Source organism: Hyperolius riggenbachi, chromosome 2, assembly GCF_040937935.1.
Source record: "Hyperolius riggenbachi isolate aHypRig1 chromosome 2, aHypRig1.pri, whole genome shotgun sequence".
In the NCBI taxonomy this organism is placed as follows: Eukaryota; Metazoa; Chordata; class Amphibia; order Anura; family Hyperoliidae; genus Hyperolius; species Hyperolius riggenbachi.
Window position 1 is genome coordinate 114,889,109 of NC_090647.1, and position 20,040 is coordinate 114,909,148.

At 41.0% G+C, this 20,040-nt stretch overlaps 1 protein-coding gene across 1 annotated transcript; it reads left to right on the forward strand.

Moving 5' to 3' along the window:
* The first annotated feature begins 6,342 nt into the window (after window positions 1-6,342).
* LOC137545713 (keratin, type II cytoskeletal cochleal-like) lies at window positions 6,343-18,553 on the forward strand. The gene is made up of 9 exons (XM_068267247.1): window positions 6,343-6,723; window positions 7,702-7,910; window positions 8,674-8,734; window positions 9,965-10,060; window positions 11,074-11,238; window positions 13,230-13,355; window positions 14,673-14,893; window positions 15,560-15,588; window positions 18,172-18,553. Exons 1-9 carry the CDS (start codon window positions 6,343-6,345, stop codon window positions 18,336-18,338), a joined length of 1,455 nt encoding a protein of 484 aa, XP_068123348.1. The 3' UTR covers window positions 18,339-18,553.
* The last annotated feature ends 1,487 nt before the right edge of the window (window positions 18,554-20,040 follow it).

Sequence of the window (20,040 nt, forward strand, 5' to 3'; positions counted from 1 at the left end):
AAGTTGATTTCAGGATTCATCAAAGTTATCTACAGCTGTTAACGAGCATTTGGTAATCATTCAGTAATTATGCGATAAAACGGAAGAAAGTGTAATTCATGAAAATGAAAGTGGGTGTGGTTTAACATTTAAATTTAGGATTAGTTATCTCCTTCACTGCTCTGTCGGTATTGCTGTCAGATGATTGCTGACAGAGAAGATGGAGCCATTTGAAGTGGTTATGTTTCAGCTGAGAGTGAAAAGGCGCAAAAGGGCAAGAATAAGGTCTAGAACCATATACATTTGCAAGAGAATGGATTTATTTGCTATACCAGGACTTCTGCATTTCTCTTGAATCATCTTGAATCATCTTGTAAGAGAAAACAGGCAGTGCCAGGGTTAACTAAATTGCTAGCTGCACTACATTTTTCAGAAAAGGCTCCTATCAAGCCATAGCTGGTGAAATTGTGGGATTGTCCCAAGCCACTTGCAGAATCCTGGTCCAGGTGTTAAGCCCTATTCGGAATGTTGCTACGTGGTGTTCAAAGGACTGCCTTTTTACCCACAATTCCACAGGAATCTTATGGCCTTGTGTTAAATTACCGCTGTAAAATGGAAATATTGACACGTTACCAAATGGTTACCCCATTGTTATCGATATTTTATCGAAGTCACACCGAATGCAGAAAAACCTTGATGAATATAACTAAAAATCGATAAACTTCAAATTCTGTAATTTAACGAACTAGAAAAAGTTATCACAAAGACAATGATGAATCGAGGCCAAGGTCTGGATGCGAAGTGGTTAAAAGAAAATTAATATGGCAGCCTCCATATCCCTCTCACCTCGGGTTTGCTTTAAAGTAAACCTGGGGAGGCCCGAAAAAACAGCAACACATTTAGATACTTCTTTGGTAGAGGGAAGTGTTTGGATAGTCCAAAGGGCCTCCCATCTCTTCCTTGTCCCCACCGCCGTTATCCTGCACTGACCCTCTAAAACATCTGACAAGAGCTTGTTGGGTATAATGTTCTCCTGGCCCTGCTCCCTGCCAGATATGAGTACGGCTCTGCCTGCGCAGCAAGCCGAAGTCACTCATCCATGAGTGACTCTATGCTACTGTACAGGTGTTCCCATATTAGTACAGGAGCAGTACACAAAAAGGAGTGTGTCCACAAGCTGTCACAGGGCCAAGGGTACCGGGGACGTGTCACTGGCTAACTGCATCTACAACCATTGTGCTGCTGTAGAGGCTATATATAGCACTGTCACTCCTACTGAACCAGGGGGTACTTGTAAGTTACTGTTAGGAATTTCTGATCTAGTAGAAAATCAGCCAATCACGTTGCTCATCTTGCTTTGTTTTATATTCTATGTATCATTTCGTATAAAGTTTGCATGATGTAAACGCTGTTGTAAAGTTTTATTGAATTGGTAATGTAAAAGCTGTCTAGACACTCATGCATATGTCTAATATTTGATTAATTTAAGACCCTAATAAATGCCACTTCTCTATTCCCCACCTCTCATTAAAGGACACAATGGCCTTAGCATCACAGAGACACTTCGCCTTATGGAAGCCTTTGAGGATTATTATTTATGTTGTTTCAAAAACTAAGGGAATGTCAAGCTGTACAAAAATAACTCAGAGGTGATCAAAAATGTTTAATATATACAGGATCTTCTCAAAAAATTAGCATATTGTGATAAAGTTCATTATTTTCTGTAATGTACTGATAAACATTAGACTTTCATATATTTTAGATTCATTACACACAACTGAAGTAGTTCAAGCCTTTTTATTGTTTTAATGTTGATGATTTTGGCATACAGCTCATGAAAACCCAAAATTCCTATCTCAAAAAATTAGCATATTTCATCCGACCAATAAAAGAAAAGTGTTTTTGAAACAAAAAAAAAGTCAACCTTCAAATAAGTATGTTCAGTTATGCACTCAATACTTGTCGGGAATCCTTTTGCAGAAATGGCTGCTTCAATGCAGCGTGGCATGGAGGCAATCAGCCTGTGGCACTGCTCAGGTGTTATGGAGGCCCAGGATGCTTCGATAGCGGCCTTAAGCTCATCCAGAGTGTTGGGTCTTGCGTCTCTCAACTTTCTCTTCACAATATCCCACAGATTCTCTATGGGGTTCAGGTCAGGAGAGTTGGCAGGCCAATTGAGCACAGTAATACCATGGTCAGTAAACCATTTACCAGTGGTTTTGACACTGTGAGCAGGTGCCAGGTCATGCTGAAAAATGAAATCTTCATCTCCATAAAGCTTTTCAGCAGATGGAAGCATGAACCCACTTTTGAACCAGAAACAGCAGCAGAGGCGCCTGATCTGGGCTACAGAGAAGCAGCACTGGACTGTTGCTCAGTGGTCCAAAGTACTTTTTTCGGATGAAAGCAACTTTTACATGTCATTCGGAAATCAAGGTGCCAGAGTCTGGAGGAAGACTGCGGAGAGGGAAATGCCAAAAGGCCTGAAGTCCAGTGTCAAGTACCCACATTCAGTGATGGTCTGGGGTGCCATGTCAGCTGCTGGTGTTGGTTGACTGTGTTTTATCAAGGACAGGGTCAATGCAGCTAGCTATCAGAAGATTTTGGAGCACTTCATGCTTCCATCTGCTGAAAAGCTTTATGGAGATGAAGATTAAATTTTTTCAGCACGACCTGGCACCTGCTCACAGTGCCAAAACCACTGGTAAATGGTTTACTGACCATGGTATTACTGTGCTCAATTGGCCTGCCAACTCTCCTGACCTGAACCCCATAGAGAATCTGTTGGATATTGTGAAGAGAAAGTTGAGAGATGCAAGACCCAACACTCTGGATGAGCTTAAGGCTGCTATCGAAGCATCCTGGGCCTCCATAACACCTGAGCAGTGCCACAGGCTGATTGCCTCCATGCCACGCCGCATTGAAGCAGCCATTTCTGCAAAAGGATTCCCGACCAAGTATTGAGTGCATAACTGAACATAATAATTTGAAGGTTGACTTTTTTCGTTTCAAAAACACTTTTCTTTTATTGGTCGGATGAAATATGCTAATTTTTTTGAGATGGGAATTTTGGGTTTTCATGAGCTGTATGCCAAAATCATCAATATTAAAACAATAAAAAGGCTTGAACTACTTCAGTTGTGTGTAATGAATCTAAAATATATGAAAGTCTAATGTTTATCAGTACATTACAGAAAATAATGAACTTTATCACAATATGCTAATTTTTTGAGAAGATCCTGTATATATAGCAAAATATGTCAGAATTTAGATTTGTGGGAGATGGGATTCATATCGAATCACTAAATGTAATTCTGCCTTCTTAAAACAGAGGGTATTTGTGATAATTCAGCTGAAAGTGAACAACTGTGGTTTCCCATGCTGCATACCTCCCAAATATGCAAATCAGCTCTTTATGCCCTGGATGCAAGGCTGAGTATTTCTTAAAGGGATCTCAGCAGCAAATACCAAACAAAGTTTAAAATCCATTGCAGACACAATGCTTCACCGAGTATCTAATGGCAATCTGCAGCAGTGTACTGGATTATTTCATCTTTATTTTCCTGTAGTTTTCGCCTGGTGTCAAATAGCTGTAGGTTCTGCCATGTTCCAGGAGGCAGGGTAGAAGTTAACCCTGCCTCCCCTTCACACTGCCCTTAGCCAGCATCAGGATGTGAAGTTAAGCATGTGTGACTTCTCTAACTGTTTGAAGCAGAGTGTCCTGTAACTGTCCCCCCCTGCTGATGAAAGCCTTTGTTTGCTCTCTGCTACTGTGCAATAAAAACTAATTACAACAGTTCTTATCTGCCAACAATTTACTCGGTCTCTGCTGTCTGGCGGAAGTAGGGGGACTATGGCCTCTACTGAACCTTGAAATGTAAAAGGATGAGGTAAAATGAAAGTTTTTTTTATAATGAGCCACATTGTAAGCATTCATTTTGAATGTGCTGTTGAGGTACCCTGGGGGTTAAAATGCTGCTTGGTTTCCTTTTTAATATTGAAGTACAATTTCAGGGGAGTTTTGCTCTTCAGGCATTTCTATCATAACACTGAAATGATTGGGTCATGATTGGGTCAGCCAAAAATGTCCTGTACAGTTGATACTGCCCATGTGCTCTGGATTGCCTGGAGAGGAGACAGCCTGTGATCCAAGCTTTTTCTGGAATTGAGGAGCACACTGTGGAAGTGAGAAGAAAGAATACACTTGGATATTTAATACGGTATATGTTTTGCATTTGGGTTATGAAAGTGGTGTATGAGTAACCGTATTATTTCTGTCACATTTTTTTTTTACTTTTTTTTTAGTTGTACCTTTAAAACAAAGTTATCATCACCAGTCATGCAGCCCCCATACCAGATTATCCAACAATGGTATAGCAACTTAAAGCTCAAGGTTCGGTTCACATATGACCAAGTGTGAAAAAGTAGCGTTTTATGATGATGCATTTGCGATTTTCTATTGCCTTTTTACCACGTTTTGGTGCGCTTTGCATTTTTCTTCACGCAAATGCATTTTGCGTGCGTTTTAATGCGTTTGCAGTTTGCTCAGGCCCGGCCCTAGACTTTTTGCCGCCTGAGGCAAGCTTAAAAAAAAATTGTCGCCCCCCCCCCCAAGCCGTGGGTGTGGGGGGCCGCCCGAGCTGGAGGGGATAGCGGGCAGGAAGGGGGTATTGGGCCGACCCCCTCCCTCGCCTGGGTCCCCCGTCCTCCGCTCCCCTCCAGCTTTAAAAAGTGACGTTACTGGCTGCAGATATAAGAGGCAATGGGCGGGGATCACTTACCTCTTCCTCGTTCCAGCCTGCGCTCCACTGACATCACTTCCTGCTACGCCGCACGGTGGAACGAGGAAGAGGTGAGTGATCCCCGCCCATTGCCTCTTATAGCTGCAGCCAGCGACGTCACTTTTTAAATCTGGAGGGGAGCGGAGGACGGGGGACCCAGGCGAGGGAGGGGGGGTCCGACAGTGACAGTGACACATCAGAGGGCATAGCACTAATGAGAAATTTGGTGATCCCCAGACCACAAATTACATCTCGGGGGGCAGCAGATTGACCCATCACTCAGCTCATCCTTGGCCCAATTCACCGGCGGCTGAAGTATATGTATGCACAGAGGGGGCCTGGAGGTTACTGAGGGGCCTCAAAGACTAAAGGCACTGGAAAAAAAAACCCAGATAAGGAAACATCTACTTTTTTTCCCCTGTTTTAGGTGTGCTTTAAGTTTATGTTAGCAACCCGTTTTGGAAACTGGATAATGCGGGGCATATTCCACCCATGAGGTAATCTTCAAACCACAAAATGAATTTCTTTGTCATAATATCCTCCCATATCCACGTTTAAGACTTCTTACAAGCTTGTCCGTTCCTCCAGAACTCTCATCCACAACCATTTGGCACTCCCATATCGGTAGGGCCATCCCTCTTAATGTGCCAAGGTATTCCTCTGAATTGCCTTTCCTTTTCAGTTTCAAACCTCAAATAATGAATGGTGTTTGACTGTATCTGTACTGTATTATCTCTGTTATGTAACTGGATGTATCATTTATTGCACTGAGACTGTAAAGTGCCATGTGATATGTTGGGACTATATAAATCTATATTAGTTTAAGAAAATAAAAAAGGGGTCAAAATGGTTATCATTTATGCATGCCACAAAGTTAGAAAGAATGTGGACAGTGTGGTGGACGCAGCCGCTACTGCAAGGGTTAATATAACCCAGAGGGCATTGTGAATGAATGTGAGAACTGTTACAGCCGTGGTTGCCACCCTTATGTCCGTCAACAGACGAAGGGAACTGTCAACTTTGACAAAATGTATGCATCAGGTCCAAAGAGTCATAAATTGATTTTTTATTTTACAAGGAGGTCTCAAAGTTGACAGATCTACCGAAGATAAACAGGGACCCTCCTGGACACATCTGTACTGTGTATTCATGATTCTGTACATTTTCATGATTGTCATATGTTGCCTTGAACAAAATATAGTTTGATGTACACCTAAGCTATGCGTTCTTCTGTATAGCTCTGACATGTATACAAACATTTCAACATAAACATTTTAGTTTGACTGACATGATTTTATTCCACTTCAATAACAAAGGTATTTTAATACTGGTGATGTTTAGTGATTGAAGCCACCAGTAAATTCATTTAGCTTTGATTAGTAAGGCGTACTGATGTTATATTCTTATAAAATATTATGTAATTATGCTTCCAAGCTGATTTTTAATAGCTGGTGGCATGCTTAGGAACACCTACCAGAAGTATAAAACCAGCAAGAGCTGAGGCATACAACATCACATTCCCCAGCTAACCAGCATTCTGTACACAGTTCGAACATCAGCTTGAAAAAAAAAACCTTCCATTATGTCTCATCACTCTGCTGTGGCTTCTTCTGGACACAAGCATTTCAGCTCTTGCTCTGTTGCAGTACCAAAGCATTCCAGCTCACATGGCTTCCTTTCACACTCTTCTAAACATGGTGGACATGACCACAAAAGCCATTACTGCTTTACCAGTGCAAGTCTCCATAATGCTGGTTCACATGGACACAAGATGTCAGGGGGACATGGACATGGACACGGACACGGATCATCTGGTTCTGGAGGGATCAACCCAGTAACTGTAAATGAAGGCCTGTTGGCACCTCTCAACTTGGAACTTGACCCAAGTATCCAGAGAGTGAGGACAGAGGAGAGGAATCAGATTAAAGGACTCAACAATAAATTTGCCTCCTTCATTGACAAGGTGAGTCTTTTAGCATGTATGTACACCATACATGATTTGAATTACTATTTTTATGCTGATAAATTTTAGTAATGTTTCCTTATATTTCATTACATGTTTGTTTTAAGTTTTTAGTATTGTTAGTGCACTTGTAGCAGGAAACACGAGGGTAAGTTCTGTACGTGATAATCTCTTTATTTCCACATGAGTAATATAAAAACACACTGTATTTTGCATTCAGGAACGTAATAGGGGAAGGGGGATTAAATCACAGATACACAGATAACTATACTGAGTTCTGGGTTTTGTCTTGTACTGAACAATTTTTGTACACAGTAGGAAGAACTGGCAGCACCTCCAAAACCAGGCTGCACCTGAATAACTTAACAGCAAGAAGGTGTACAGAGCCTCTTAAAGGGATAAAAGCACCCATTTGCATCTTTACACTTATGGAGGATGTTAGCTTCCAAAACAGTTTGCATGCATTGTACTAGACCTTTCCATGGCAGTGAGGTCATCCTATTATCAGAACAATGCAGTTGCTTTTTCAAAATCTTGCTGTAGATAATATATTTAGTGAACCGATAAAAAGTAACACCTACAACATCAATTGTATAATTCTACTATCTATGGCAATTAACAAAGCACCACATACTATGACTAAAGAAAATAAGATTAGTATCATTTGGTTTACATTTTGCATAAGGAGATAGCCAGGCTATTGTTACATTTTGGACCACTAGAAGGAATCTCTGATAGGTTTGGCACCAGTTCTTGTTAATGTGATGGGAATCAAACTAGCATGCATATATGCAGCTTCAAATTGAACCAATCAGTTTCAGCAAGATGTGAATCTGATTGGTCCAATTTGAAGCTGCATATGATTTGCATAGAATCAGCATGCTAGCCAGGGTTTTTTTGCATCTCATTGACCATCTCTGCCTGGCACTTGAAGAGGTATCTGTGCTTAATACCAATGTGATGCTTATTTTACTTTAGGTGAGATTTTTAGAACAGCAGAACAAGATGCTGGAGACCAAGTGGGCTTTCCTACAGGAGCAGAAGACAGCCAGGTGCCAGATTGAGCCCCTGTTTGAGGCTTTTATCAGCAACCTCAGGAGACAACTGGAAAGCTTGGAAAGCGAGAGGGCTCGTCTGGACGCAGAAAGAAATAACATGGAGGGAACAGTGGATGAATTGAGGAAAAAGTGTGTATAGTAGTATTTCTTTTCTTTAGTAGGTTTGCAGTTACGTTTCTTATAGTATGGCCCCAAGTAAAGGTGTTGTAGGCGTTGAAGGCGTACATATTGTTGCCGTACATGTCCAGTATTAGGTGTCAATTCCAAAATATTGATACATGTGATTGCTTGTGGGAGTTTTTTGACAGCTTAGTGCCATTAATCATGGTGTTGTCACTACACTACAGTGTGCAATAGATTTTCAGCAATGATGGATTAAGATGAAATGGGGCCCTATGCAAGGTAGTAGCTTTGGCTCGTTCTGTTGGTCCTTTTGGTAATCTGAGGTGGGAGACGGGACAGAGAAAGTGGAAGTTGGACCCCTTGACACCCACTACGCCCCAGGCACCTGCCTAGGTTGCCTCACAGATGATCCTGCTGCTCCGATTTTCAGCAAGGGTGGACGATTAATCCCACCCACCCCACCCTAGTCATAATCTCTCAAACATGAAATACTACTGTATTTCTTTTCCATGTTCTAGCAATCAGTAGGTGGAGATCTAAAGCAATGAAACATTTATCTGTCATATTTCAGGTGTTCCTAATATTACGTTTTGAAAAAAAACGATCTGCTTTGATAGGTAGCTGCTAAAGTGATGGTAGGTGAAAAATAACATGTACAGATATACAGGCTGCTTAAAATACATGTTTAGATATAAGGATTTTAATAGTTTTTAATTTCTCCTGCTTAGTATTAACACATATATTCTTCAATGTTCCTTTTTCCGTACAGATATGAAGAAGAGCTGAACAGACGCACAGCTGCAGAGAATGAATTTGTTGCACTTAAGAGAGTAAATATAACCTGGCTTTTAGAGGAATAAAGAGATGATTTGCATATTCAGTAAAAATGCATTGTGGGAGGTCTTTCCTGCTCATTTAAAGCTGAATTATAGGAAATACCTTCTGTTTAAAGAAGACAAATGTATATTAAGCATAGTTTTAGTAGTAAGAGGGCTTTTTGGCATCTTAGTGGTTCTGGTCAATGTAAGCTTTCTGGGTATTCCATTAAGAGAGTGGTATTTTACTTATGTAAGTACTGTTACAGCAAAGTTAGCTGTGCTGATGTAGAGATGTCGGTTTGGGGGCTGATATTATTGTCTTGCAGTTCATAGCTAAGCTTTCAGTCCTAAAAAGATATGATTAGAAATGAATATGTAAATTCGTTCTGGTGAATGGTAGGGTAGTTCACTTGTCTCATCTAAAACCACAAATACAACATTTTTCACTTGAAACAACTGTTCATGATCATTTCAGATGACAGGTTAGGTACAATCACTATATAGACACACTGCCTGGCTTTACAATGAGCAGACTGTCCTTTTCTATGGGAAGGTAGTGTTGTGTTGTTCATGAGTGAACCAGCATGATCAGTAACAAGCATGGCCACGACATCGGGGGGCACCTACCCAATAAGATCGCTAACTATTGTTTTAGCTCAACCAAATCGATATTGTATATGTAGGTGTATTGTCACTATTCAAAACTGTACCAGCCTTAAAAGGGGACATGATGCAGTGATTAGTAAACGTTGCCCCCAATACCATCAGTGTTTTTAGTCCTTGGTCAAAAAAGCATGCTTAGTTTGTGTTGTTTTATAACATGTTAAGGTCCATATCCTATTAACTTTTCTCCAAGGAGATATTTTTAAACCTTACCAATAAAATACCTTTAAAGCTCCAATCAAGCAAGAGAATACTCAAAATAAGCTTGTTATTACTTTTTTACCTCGTTTTTAGTACTTTTTCAGTTGCTAGGTGCTGAGAAGTTATTTTTTAAATGAAAAATGATCTCCTGGAAGAAAGAAATCTCAGGAGAAAAAGTGAATTAGATAAGGGCCTTACAGTTCCAAGTGAATCCCTTTTTTATTTAATTGAACAATCCCTGAACTATAAACAGTACTAAAGTCCAGATAAAATTACATTGTCTAAAATAAATGTTAAAACTGAATAAACACCAAATAATAGAGACCGCACCTTTTGACATGAATTTCTAACTGAATATTGTGCTCATCTTTACATTAGGATGTTGATGCAGCATTTATGAATAAAGCAGAACTACAAGCAAGAGCCGATTCCCTCACGGATGAGATCAGCTTCCTAAGGACTCTGTATGAAGCGGTAAAAAAATGCTCTATAATATTATACGTGTTTTAGACAGGAAATGCAGACAACCAATGGGAGCGCAGATCACCAGCTCTACCCCTTCACACAGTTCTACCACTATGATCCTCTGGAATACAATCTCAATCCAAGGCTGTAGTAATTCAGTAACATTTGAAGTTTCAGATGAATACCAAAGACGATTGTTTGTATAACATTACTTTGTTGTCTGCCCTGTACATACATACCAGGCCAAAGTTATACCTTTTGCACCCATAGACCAACTTTCTTGTTGCTTCATATTCATGTGCAACAGCGCCCTTCCCATTCCAGGTTTAGCCCCTTCATTTATATGTGTAACATCCATGTACAAAAGTCCCCCTTTTTCATTTCCAGCTCCTTTGAGAAGTCTCCCACCTCTTTCATATGCTGCCTCCCAATTGTAGCCTCCCTTTTTTATTTACAAATGTAACGTTCATATTCAGCAACCCCTTTTCCATGTCCAGCCACCCCTTTTGGCAGAAGAGGCCCAAGGCTCAGGCCTTTTGGACTTTCCGGAAATCCAGCCTTGCATAAATATATCTTTGTAGCATAAGGGCTGATTCACACTGCGTGTGCTTTTTCTAAGTGTTTGTGATTTGTAATGATATGTGTATGATCTCACTTGAGAAATGAACATAGTATTACATTAGCAAGAGCTTTTCAAATCAATGGCACTTAGAAAAGCGCTGGTGGTGTGAACCAGCCCTAACAGGTATAATGGTACAGTCTGACAGTAAATTATAAATATAAATACAGTGTAATATGCATATATACATATGTATGCAACAAATAACATTCTAAATCATTTAACCACAACCAAGGTTAAAAGTGAAAGCGAAATTGCCCCATTAAGGTGAACATTAATTATGGAAAACACGTTACAAAAAGTCATTTTGTTTTCTTTTGTCACTTTGAATTGTTATCTATTTTCTGTCTATGTCAGATAACATTAACTAGATGTACATTTTACTTCACGCGCTATTTTACAGGAGATTTCTCAGCTTCAAGCTCAGATCTCCGACACCTCAGTTGTTGTGTCCATGGACAATAGCCGTGACCTGGATCTGGACAGTATTATCACTGAGGTCAGAGCTCAGTATGAGGAGATTGCCAACAGAAGCAGAGCTGAGGCTGAGGCCATGTACCAGTCCAGGGTAAGTCTAACCAGTCATGCTGATCTGTTTACTTATGTCATTATAGAGGCAGAGGATCAACACAACAGTCAGGCAAATTGCATTTTTAAGACCAAAAAATCACATCAACATTACTTAAAATTTCCAAACATGATATATAAAGATATTTATATTTATCCCGTTTCAAAGTTAAAAAATGTATCACATGCAGATTTTTCCCTGTAATAATTAGAAATCGTCAATGAGATGCTAACATATCTGATTTGTGTGCAAATTGGATGCAGATTGTATAAATCTGAGAAACTGAGGTAATACTTGAGACAATTAATATGGGTAGGAAGTGTATTTGATTTGCCCAGTTGGGACCTACATATGATTTGAATTTATATTAAATTTGCTTCTCACTGACCTTCTCTAGTAATAGCATTACTGAAGAACAGCACGTTATACAGCCATGGACATAAATCACAATGGACCCACATTTTCCCAAGCATAAATTTACACTGCCCCCCCCCCCCCCCCTGAACTGCCCACTACTCCTTCCTCCTTTCACAAGAACACCAATGGTGACAGATACTTGTGTATTAAGTAGGGAACCATTTGGTAATGTTTACTAGGGAACGATTTCTGCTTATTACCGATTCCGCTGATTTCTGTTTGTTTTTTTTTTGGGGGGGGAGGGGGTCATTGCATTCTATCATTGGCCAAATACTTCGGAGTTGACGGAGTTGCATTCTCTGATTGGTCCAATGCAAGCAAGTTCAGTGATTGGGTTAAAATTACCGAGGAGTGTGGTATTTCCACAGAAATCCAATTTCTATTTTCCAAGCATCCCTAATGTTTACCCCCAAATAATGGTCAGATGATTTATTTGAACCAATCTAAGTATGTTACTGAGTACACATAGTAGCAACACTAAGCAAGTGTTGATGCGATGGCTGATTCAGGGCCCTAGGCTGACCCTCTAGTGCAGGGGTGCCCACACTTTTTCGGGTCGCGAGCTACTTTTAAAATGACCAAGCCTAGGAGATCTACCAACATACGCATGCACAACCCCCCCCCCCCCCACACACACACACACACACATATCCCAGCATAGTTAGGCACAGTGAGTGTCATGATCCCCCTCCCCATCACAGCATAGTTGTAAAAAAATGGTCACAGAACCCTTCTCTTCAACACCTGTCCCCCCTTTCACAATCCTTCTCCCACCACAGCACATGGCTCCTGTGATCAACACATCTATAAACGCCCCCTCCAACCACCGCAATCCCCCCATCTTCATCAAATCTAAACTTCCATATGCCCAGTTGCCCACCTTGCAGAGCAGTCTCTTTAGCCCCCTTTCTGTGCGCAGCATCAGTCGCCTCTGTTCGCCTCACAAGAGCGGGGATGACTGTTAGACGTCACTGAAGACCCGTGGGACTTGGGGAGGAGTGGCCACACGGCTTGCATCACAGAGCCTGAAGGGGAAGGAGAGGCTTCCCATTTGCTCCTCTCCCCTTCAGCCACGCCTCTCCCCATGAGCCGCGCCTCTCCCCTGCAGCTGCTAGGAGAAAATGACAGCCGAGGCTACATGTAATTTCACAGCCGCAACCACGCTGCAGCTAAATTTGACAGGACGCGGCCGGACGGCCGCGATCTACTCAGAGGGCGGTCGCGATCTACCGGTAGATCGCGATCGACGTATTGGGCACCCCTGCTCTAGTGTAATGACCACTGCAACACCTTTTCTTATGCCATTGCTGGTGACACTTCCATGGTTTTTAGAAACACTAATGACTAAGTATTCAGAACATGATAGGAGCACTCAAATCCATCCAATGTAGTTCATTATCGTAGAGCACATGTATTCAAGAGTAATGCACAAACTTCGACAGTTTCATTTTCTAATGCTTTTGTCAAGTTCAGTCATCGAGGATCTGAAAATAATGATGGTCTCTGTCTCGTCTAATGTACAAAGGTTTCTGGTCCAACAACTTGTGAACTGTTGTATCATTACTGTCCTCTAGTTTGATGAACTTCGCAATGCAGCTGGAAGGAACGGAAATGATTTGCAGAGCAGCAGAAATCAGATAGGTGAACTCAACCAGACAATCCAGAGGCTGAAAGGAGAGATTGAGTGTGCCAAGTCTCAGGTACGTGTAAGGTTTGGTTGCACAACCTGTATTTATGTAAGGATGTCACACAACAAAATTGTCTTGTTCCTTTTTTATGTATTCTAATGTAACATAATGTTATAAGAAGAAATCTGATTCAAATCAAAGCATTGTAATAGGTTCTAAATAAATAGGTGGTTTGATCTCTGAATGGGATCTATTACAATTTCTCTTTGCTAAAACATAAAGAACTGGGTAGAAAGTGTATATTTCTTAGATGATTAATCTGGGAATGAATAAAGGACACATGCAGGTCTTACATACATATTAGTACACCGCTGATGAGCTGGGCGCAGGGTGAGACGATTGACGGCTCACCATGCTGGTGCTCAAGCTCCGGGATCGTTAAACGATATTCCCCCTCTGAGCTGTAGCGACTCAGAGGGTGGAACTCTGAATTACCCTTATGTGCCCCGAGCACTATAGCGTTACTGCTATAGTGGCGCCTAGCTTCAGCGCTGAGTGTCGTGCGCCAAAACCGCCTACTTCTGAACTTCTAGGCTTGCACCAAAATATAGTGGTGTGTATGAGAACTGTTTACCATTCTATCCAGTCAGTTATTTGATTAAGACAGCCTAGTCCTACAGTCCTAATGTCGAGCTCTTCCCTATAGTTGAACTGTACAGGTTTGTCACAGTCACAGTCTTTGTGGCTTGGCGGTCACTGGGTGCACATTATTTCATCTTCAACTCGTAGTTCTGTAACACCGAGCGAGAGAAGATGCATACCTCAATATAGGCATGGGGGTTACGGAGCAGCACCCCATAGGTAAGTAAATTCTTACTGAACCCAGAAAAGCCCACACAGATTACAAATCTCTCTTAGGGGAGGTTTGTTAAACACGTTTTTAAAAAAACGCAATGCTTAGTTTCCTTAAAGTTTTTTATGTTTATATTTTTGGGGTTCCGTTTTAATTTTCCCTCATTTGTGATTCTGTTAGAGTCTTGGGAACCAAAAACATTTTATGTGTTTTGTGAATTGTGTTACTAGTGACAGTTCTACATCTTCTGTAGTCCTTTCTCACCATGCCTGCATTGTAATTTAGATGGCAGGTTAAGTTTTCCCAAAATAAAGTTTCACATTGATCGATGGGATCTGGGACTGGGATCCATGAGATCACTAGTAATCACTAGTAATCAACAAACACCTGAAGGTGAAAATAATGTTGGCTGCTACTAGAAAGTTCATTTACTGTCTGGTGGTGGGAAGGGATTCAACATTTAAAAAAAGTCAAAAAAATAAATTATTAGATGTATAATGCTAATCATTTAGCTGTCTGTGTTGCTATGATTTCAGCGTGCTTCCCTGGAAGCAGCCATTAGTGAAGCTGAGGAACGTGGCGAAGCTGCAGTCAGAGATGCCAAGCATAAACTGGGTGAACTGGAAGGAGCTCTACAGAAGGCCAAGCAGGACATGGCTCTCCAACTGAGAGAGTACCAGGAACTGATGAATGTCAAACTGGCCCTGGACATCGAGATTGCCACCTACAAGAAGATGCTGGAGGGAGAAGAGCATAGGTGAGTATTACATTTCATCACTACTGTGTACAAAAGAAAACTCAAAGCAAGTTTAATGACTAAAAATACACTGTTAGAAAGCAAAGTACTTAATTCATATTTTTTTTATAATTCTGCCATATTACATTATCCCTCCTTCCCAATTTTTATTGATCCTATTTCTTTTATCACAAATACCTGATGGTAAGTGATACTGTAGGGACAAGTGGCACAAAGTATAGCCCATATCTGGTAATCAATAAGTAGCAACAATAATGGATAGGTTACATAATTTAATTGGCTCAAGAGCTGCTGCTCTCTCTCCCTGTTAGGATACAATGGTTGGACTGAGCAGATCAGCTGCACATTGATGAGTCATCACTCCTACAATAGGCTCACAGTGTAATATTTGCAGTACTATGTTGCTCTACCTCTTTACCAGCTGAAGAGCTATAGACAGACTCAGGTGCCTTTATTTGTGATATGCAAACTTCATGTAATGCTTCTTAAAGAAAACATTAATTAAAAGGTAGCTTTCTTTGGTTGACCTGAGCTGAGCTTTACGTACAAGTTGATGCTGATTATAAGGCAAACTGCATTTTCACTTCCACTTTCAACTGAATGAGAAATGAAGAGAGAACAAATAATAATTTCAAACTGTTTTTAAATTCTGTTTTGTTTCTTCAGGCTGGCTGGAGAAGGCTCCGTCAACATATGTAAGTATAGAGAAACCTGGTAATTCTATATAGTATCCTGTTTAATCCAAGTACAAGAGATAGTTGATGAGATGCACCAGATTCAGACTTGTATGCAAATTTATGCTAATTATATGCAGCTTGGAATGGGCCAATCATATTCAGCAGGAAGTGAATCTGATTGGCCCAATTCTAAGCTAAATACAATTTGCATTACATTTACATGCAATCTAGAATTATTTGCATGATCATCTCTATCAGCAAATCCTAAATATCAGAATACTATCATGTGTCCATAGTGCTAGACAAATAACTATAATTACAGTAACAGCTAACTACACATGCAAGAACTGGAATAACAACTGACTTTGTACTGTATGTACAAAAAAAAGAGAGAAATTGAATTCACTTAATAGAAAAAAAATTTAGGTAAGGAAAGTAGTCACCCGATAGTAAATACACAAACATGAAGAGCTTTCTGTTGGTACAACAGGCAGTAAGCATATAGTATAAATACAATTAAAAGGGAAAATGCATGAGCTAATACACACAGGGTGACTGTAGAGGAACAAGAAGTATCAACCTGATGCATTTCCTAATTATTTTATTATTCTCAATTTATAAAGCGCCAACATATTTCGTGGTGCTGTACAAAGTAAGAAACTTACATGGGGTACATAATAATACAGACAATAGTGTACACCAATATACAACATACATAATTAGTGGCAAAATACAAAAATGCAAAATACAGAATACAAAATACAGAATTGGTAATGACAGTGATAAAAGTAACATGATAAATAAAATGTATAATGATCTCCAAGACACAAAGAGGGGAGAGAGCCCTGCCCTTGCCAGCTTACAATCTAAAGGGATTGATTGATCTGCTTCATTAGGGGACATGACAATTAGTATTCACCAAGAAAACAAATTCCATCAAAATCACACCATAAGGGCTGTTCTGCACAAAGAAAAGCACTGGGTCCCGGGTTTAAGTCTGGGTCAGAACACTATGTGCACAAAGTTTGTTTGTTCTCTCTGTTTGCGTGGGTTTCCTCCAGGTAATCCAGTTTTCTCCAATATCCCAAAGACATACAGAATGGTTAGCTGGCTCCCACACAAAATTGCAGCTAGACTGCAATAATAGGAACATAAGACAATGACTGATTATGGTAGGGAAGGGATTAGATGGTTAGCTCCTATGAGGGACAGTTAACCCTCCTGGCGGTTGATTTTTTTATGCCAAATGGGCAGAAATCTGTTTTTTTATTTATTTTGTTTCATGTAAAGCTACCAGAGTGGTAGCTACATGAAACACCACGAGAGGGCGCATGTGTCCCACTAGTGCGATCGTCGCTGGCATCTATAGCAAACAGGGGAACGCGTATATAACGCATTCCCCTGTTTAGCTTCTCCTGTCACCATGGCGACGATCGGAATGACGTCATGGACGTCAGCCGACGTCCTGACGTCAGATGCCTCAGATCCAGCCCATAGCGCTGCCTGGAATTTATTGGTCCGGGTAGCGCAGGGCTCTGGTGGGGGGGGGCCTCTTCCGCCACTGCATGCGGGCGATCGCCGCAGAGCGGCGGTGATCAAGCTGTGCGCGTGGCTAGCAAAGTGCTAGCTGCGCGCACAGCACTTTAAATGGGGCGAATCGCCCTACCAGGGGCTGAGATATCTTCCTGCGCGGCATAGCCCGAGCTCAGTTCGGGCTTACCGCCAGGAAGGTTAAGGTAGCCATTCATCAGGCAATGATGGTCAGATTCGACCAAAAGACAAATCTCATTCTGATCAAATCTGATTGGAGAGAGATCTGTCAGCTGCCCATAGTCCCATACACCACAGGCCGATTCCTGACCAATTTTAGAATGAAATCTCTTGGGAATCGGCTAGTCTGTCACGTCCGCCTCGCAACTATTCTCCAGTGTATAAGTGTGCATGTATGTGTGCATATATATATTATCTGTCCTGTCTCATGGTACCTGTCCGTCTTCCGAATTTGCAGCGATTCTATTAGCCCCATACACGTTACCAGTGTGGCATGTGTGACATCACACATGCGCCGCGTGCTATGTGCCGGTGAAATGTATAGGGCTAATGGAAGAGTGGCAGATTCGGAAGACAGATGGATTCTGCAAAACAGGGCAGGTAATGCATAAATGCACACATACATACACATTTACAGTATACACTAGGGAACAGCACTGGGGGGTTTTGTTGCATTAATTGTTCGTCCTAATATCGCTCGCCATTACCCCCACACACTGGATCGACCACGACGCCCCAACATCTTGCAGCATGTCCGATCAACATGCTTGGCCAGAAATTGGTAATATTGGCGATGGACATGCACTTGGCAGCACTGATTTTCATCCGACTCAATTATAATAATTAAATTGGATGGTCGGCAAGTCACGTAATGTATGGCCACCTTTACTTACGTGACTATATACACCATGTAAAAGTGCTGCGGAAGATGTAGGTGCTATATAAATACACAATAATAATAAACCACCTGATGGTTGGGCAAGAGCAGACAATCTTTTTGGTATTGATGAGTATGTGTATTTTTATGTATATGTTGATCTTTGATTATAGCTGTGCTGCACTCAAGCACTGGAGGAAAACATCACTCAGGAGGTCATCATGGAGGACATCAGCATCATCATCATGGCCATCATGAACAACAGCAACATCACCACTCGGGAGGGTTCAGCCATGGCAGCCACATGAAGCACCACTCCGGACATAAGCACCACTGCTGAAGTTAGAGTGGTCCGTGCTCACCATGCACACCGGCAAATGTTTCACTATTAACTTTCCTGTCTTCTTGATAGTGGTGCATCAGCTTCAGAGTTCCCTTTATTGAGCTACATCAAGCTTGCTTGTTAACCTGAATCAGTAGCATGCATTGTAAATGACTGCTCTTCTCTAATATCCTCAATAAACCGCTAAGCAAATGTCTGGAAATCATACCAAATTATCTCTGTCTTTGTGTTTCAAAATAATTACAAAATGGGATGCACAAACATGGAGTGATTGTAGGCTAAATATCATACTAAATACAGTTGAGCCCAGTGCAAAAATTCAAATCAGCGAAACAAACACACAGAAGCTCTTCTGCTAGATGTGCAGGTTTAAATCTTTAGGAAAAAACTGAGGTTTCAGGAGCCTAAATACACAAAACTGTAGGACATAAAACCCCCATGCATTAATATATGACACACACCCCAAGTCACAACCGTGTCATGCACCAGACAACAAACTTTCTGCTCACATTCCCCCCCCCCCCCCCCACCAACACACACACCCAGACATGTAAAATTTAATCAAACCTTCTCAGTCACTGTAATAGTAAGGGTCAACTGTATCATATTTGCTGCATCAAAATAAATTATGATGTAATAAAATGTTTGAGCTATATTATGCTAGGGATGCTTGACTGTATGGAAGGGGGATGGACATGGTGTTACCAGGGGAGCATGGCTGAACAGGGGATTGGCACAACTGGTCGGCACAGAATTAAAGAGGAGCGTTAATCCAGAATGGAATTTCATCCCAATCAGTAGTTGATACTCCCTTTCCCATGAGAAATCTTTACCTAACAGATCTTCAGGGGGGTTTGTGTGGCTGATATTGTGGTGAAACTCCTCCCACAGTGTGATGTCATGACCATGGTCCCGACAGTTTGCTGTCTGTGAACCTTAGGATCGGTCCACTTAAATCAACATGCAAGCAGACAATTCGTGCATACACCTTGAAATTTAGACTGGGAGCAACTGGGGTTCTTAACATTTAAATAAAAGGAATGCACTTACTGTATATACAGTATGCATCCAAGCAGCCATTCAAGGAGCTACAAACTCTCTCTCACACTATTGAAATAATGGGCTGCAATGGCTACTACATTATTTTAACCTACATTAAACATGCCTTACATAATTATACAATTGCTAGAGATAGATCCATGTCATGGAATTGGCCTTGCACTACGATACATACACTACATGATATATACATAGACATATGACTATGGTAGGGATTAGATTGTGAGCACAGTTTAGTGACAAGACAATGTACTCTGGACAGTGTTGCGGAAGATGTTGGCACTATATAAATACTAAATAGTAATAATAAAAGCAGAATCGGCAATATCTCACTTGAGATGATAAACCATCATTTCTGATAAACAGTATGCAGCAAATTGTTTCACTGCCAGGGAATTATTGACTTATTATTCACTAACTTTCCAATACTTCTCTTATTCTCTTGCCTTCTAGCATAAATGTAATCATTTAGCCAATACAAATAACTCCACAAGGCACTTTAAAGGATACCCAAGGTGACATGTGACATGATGAGATAGACATGTGTATGTACAGTGCCTAGAACACAAATAACTATGCTGTGTTCCATTTTTTATTTCTCTGCCTGAAACAGTTATATATCAGGTATGACTCAGACAGG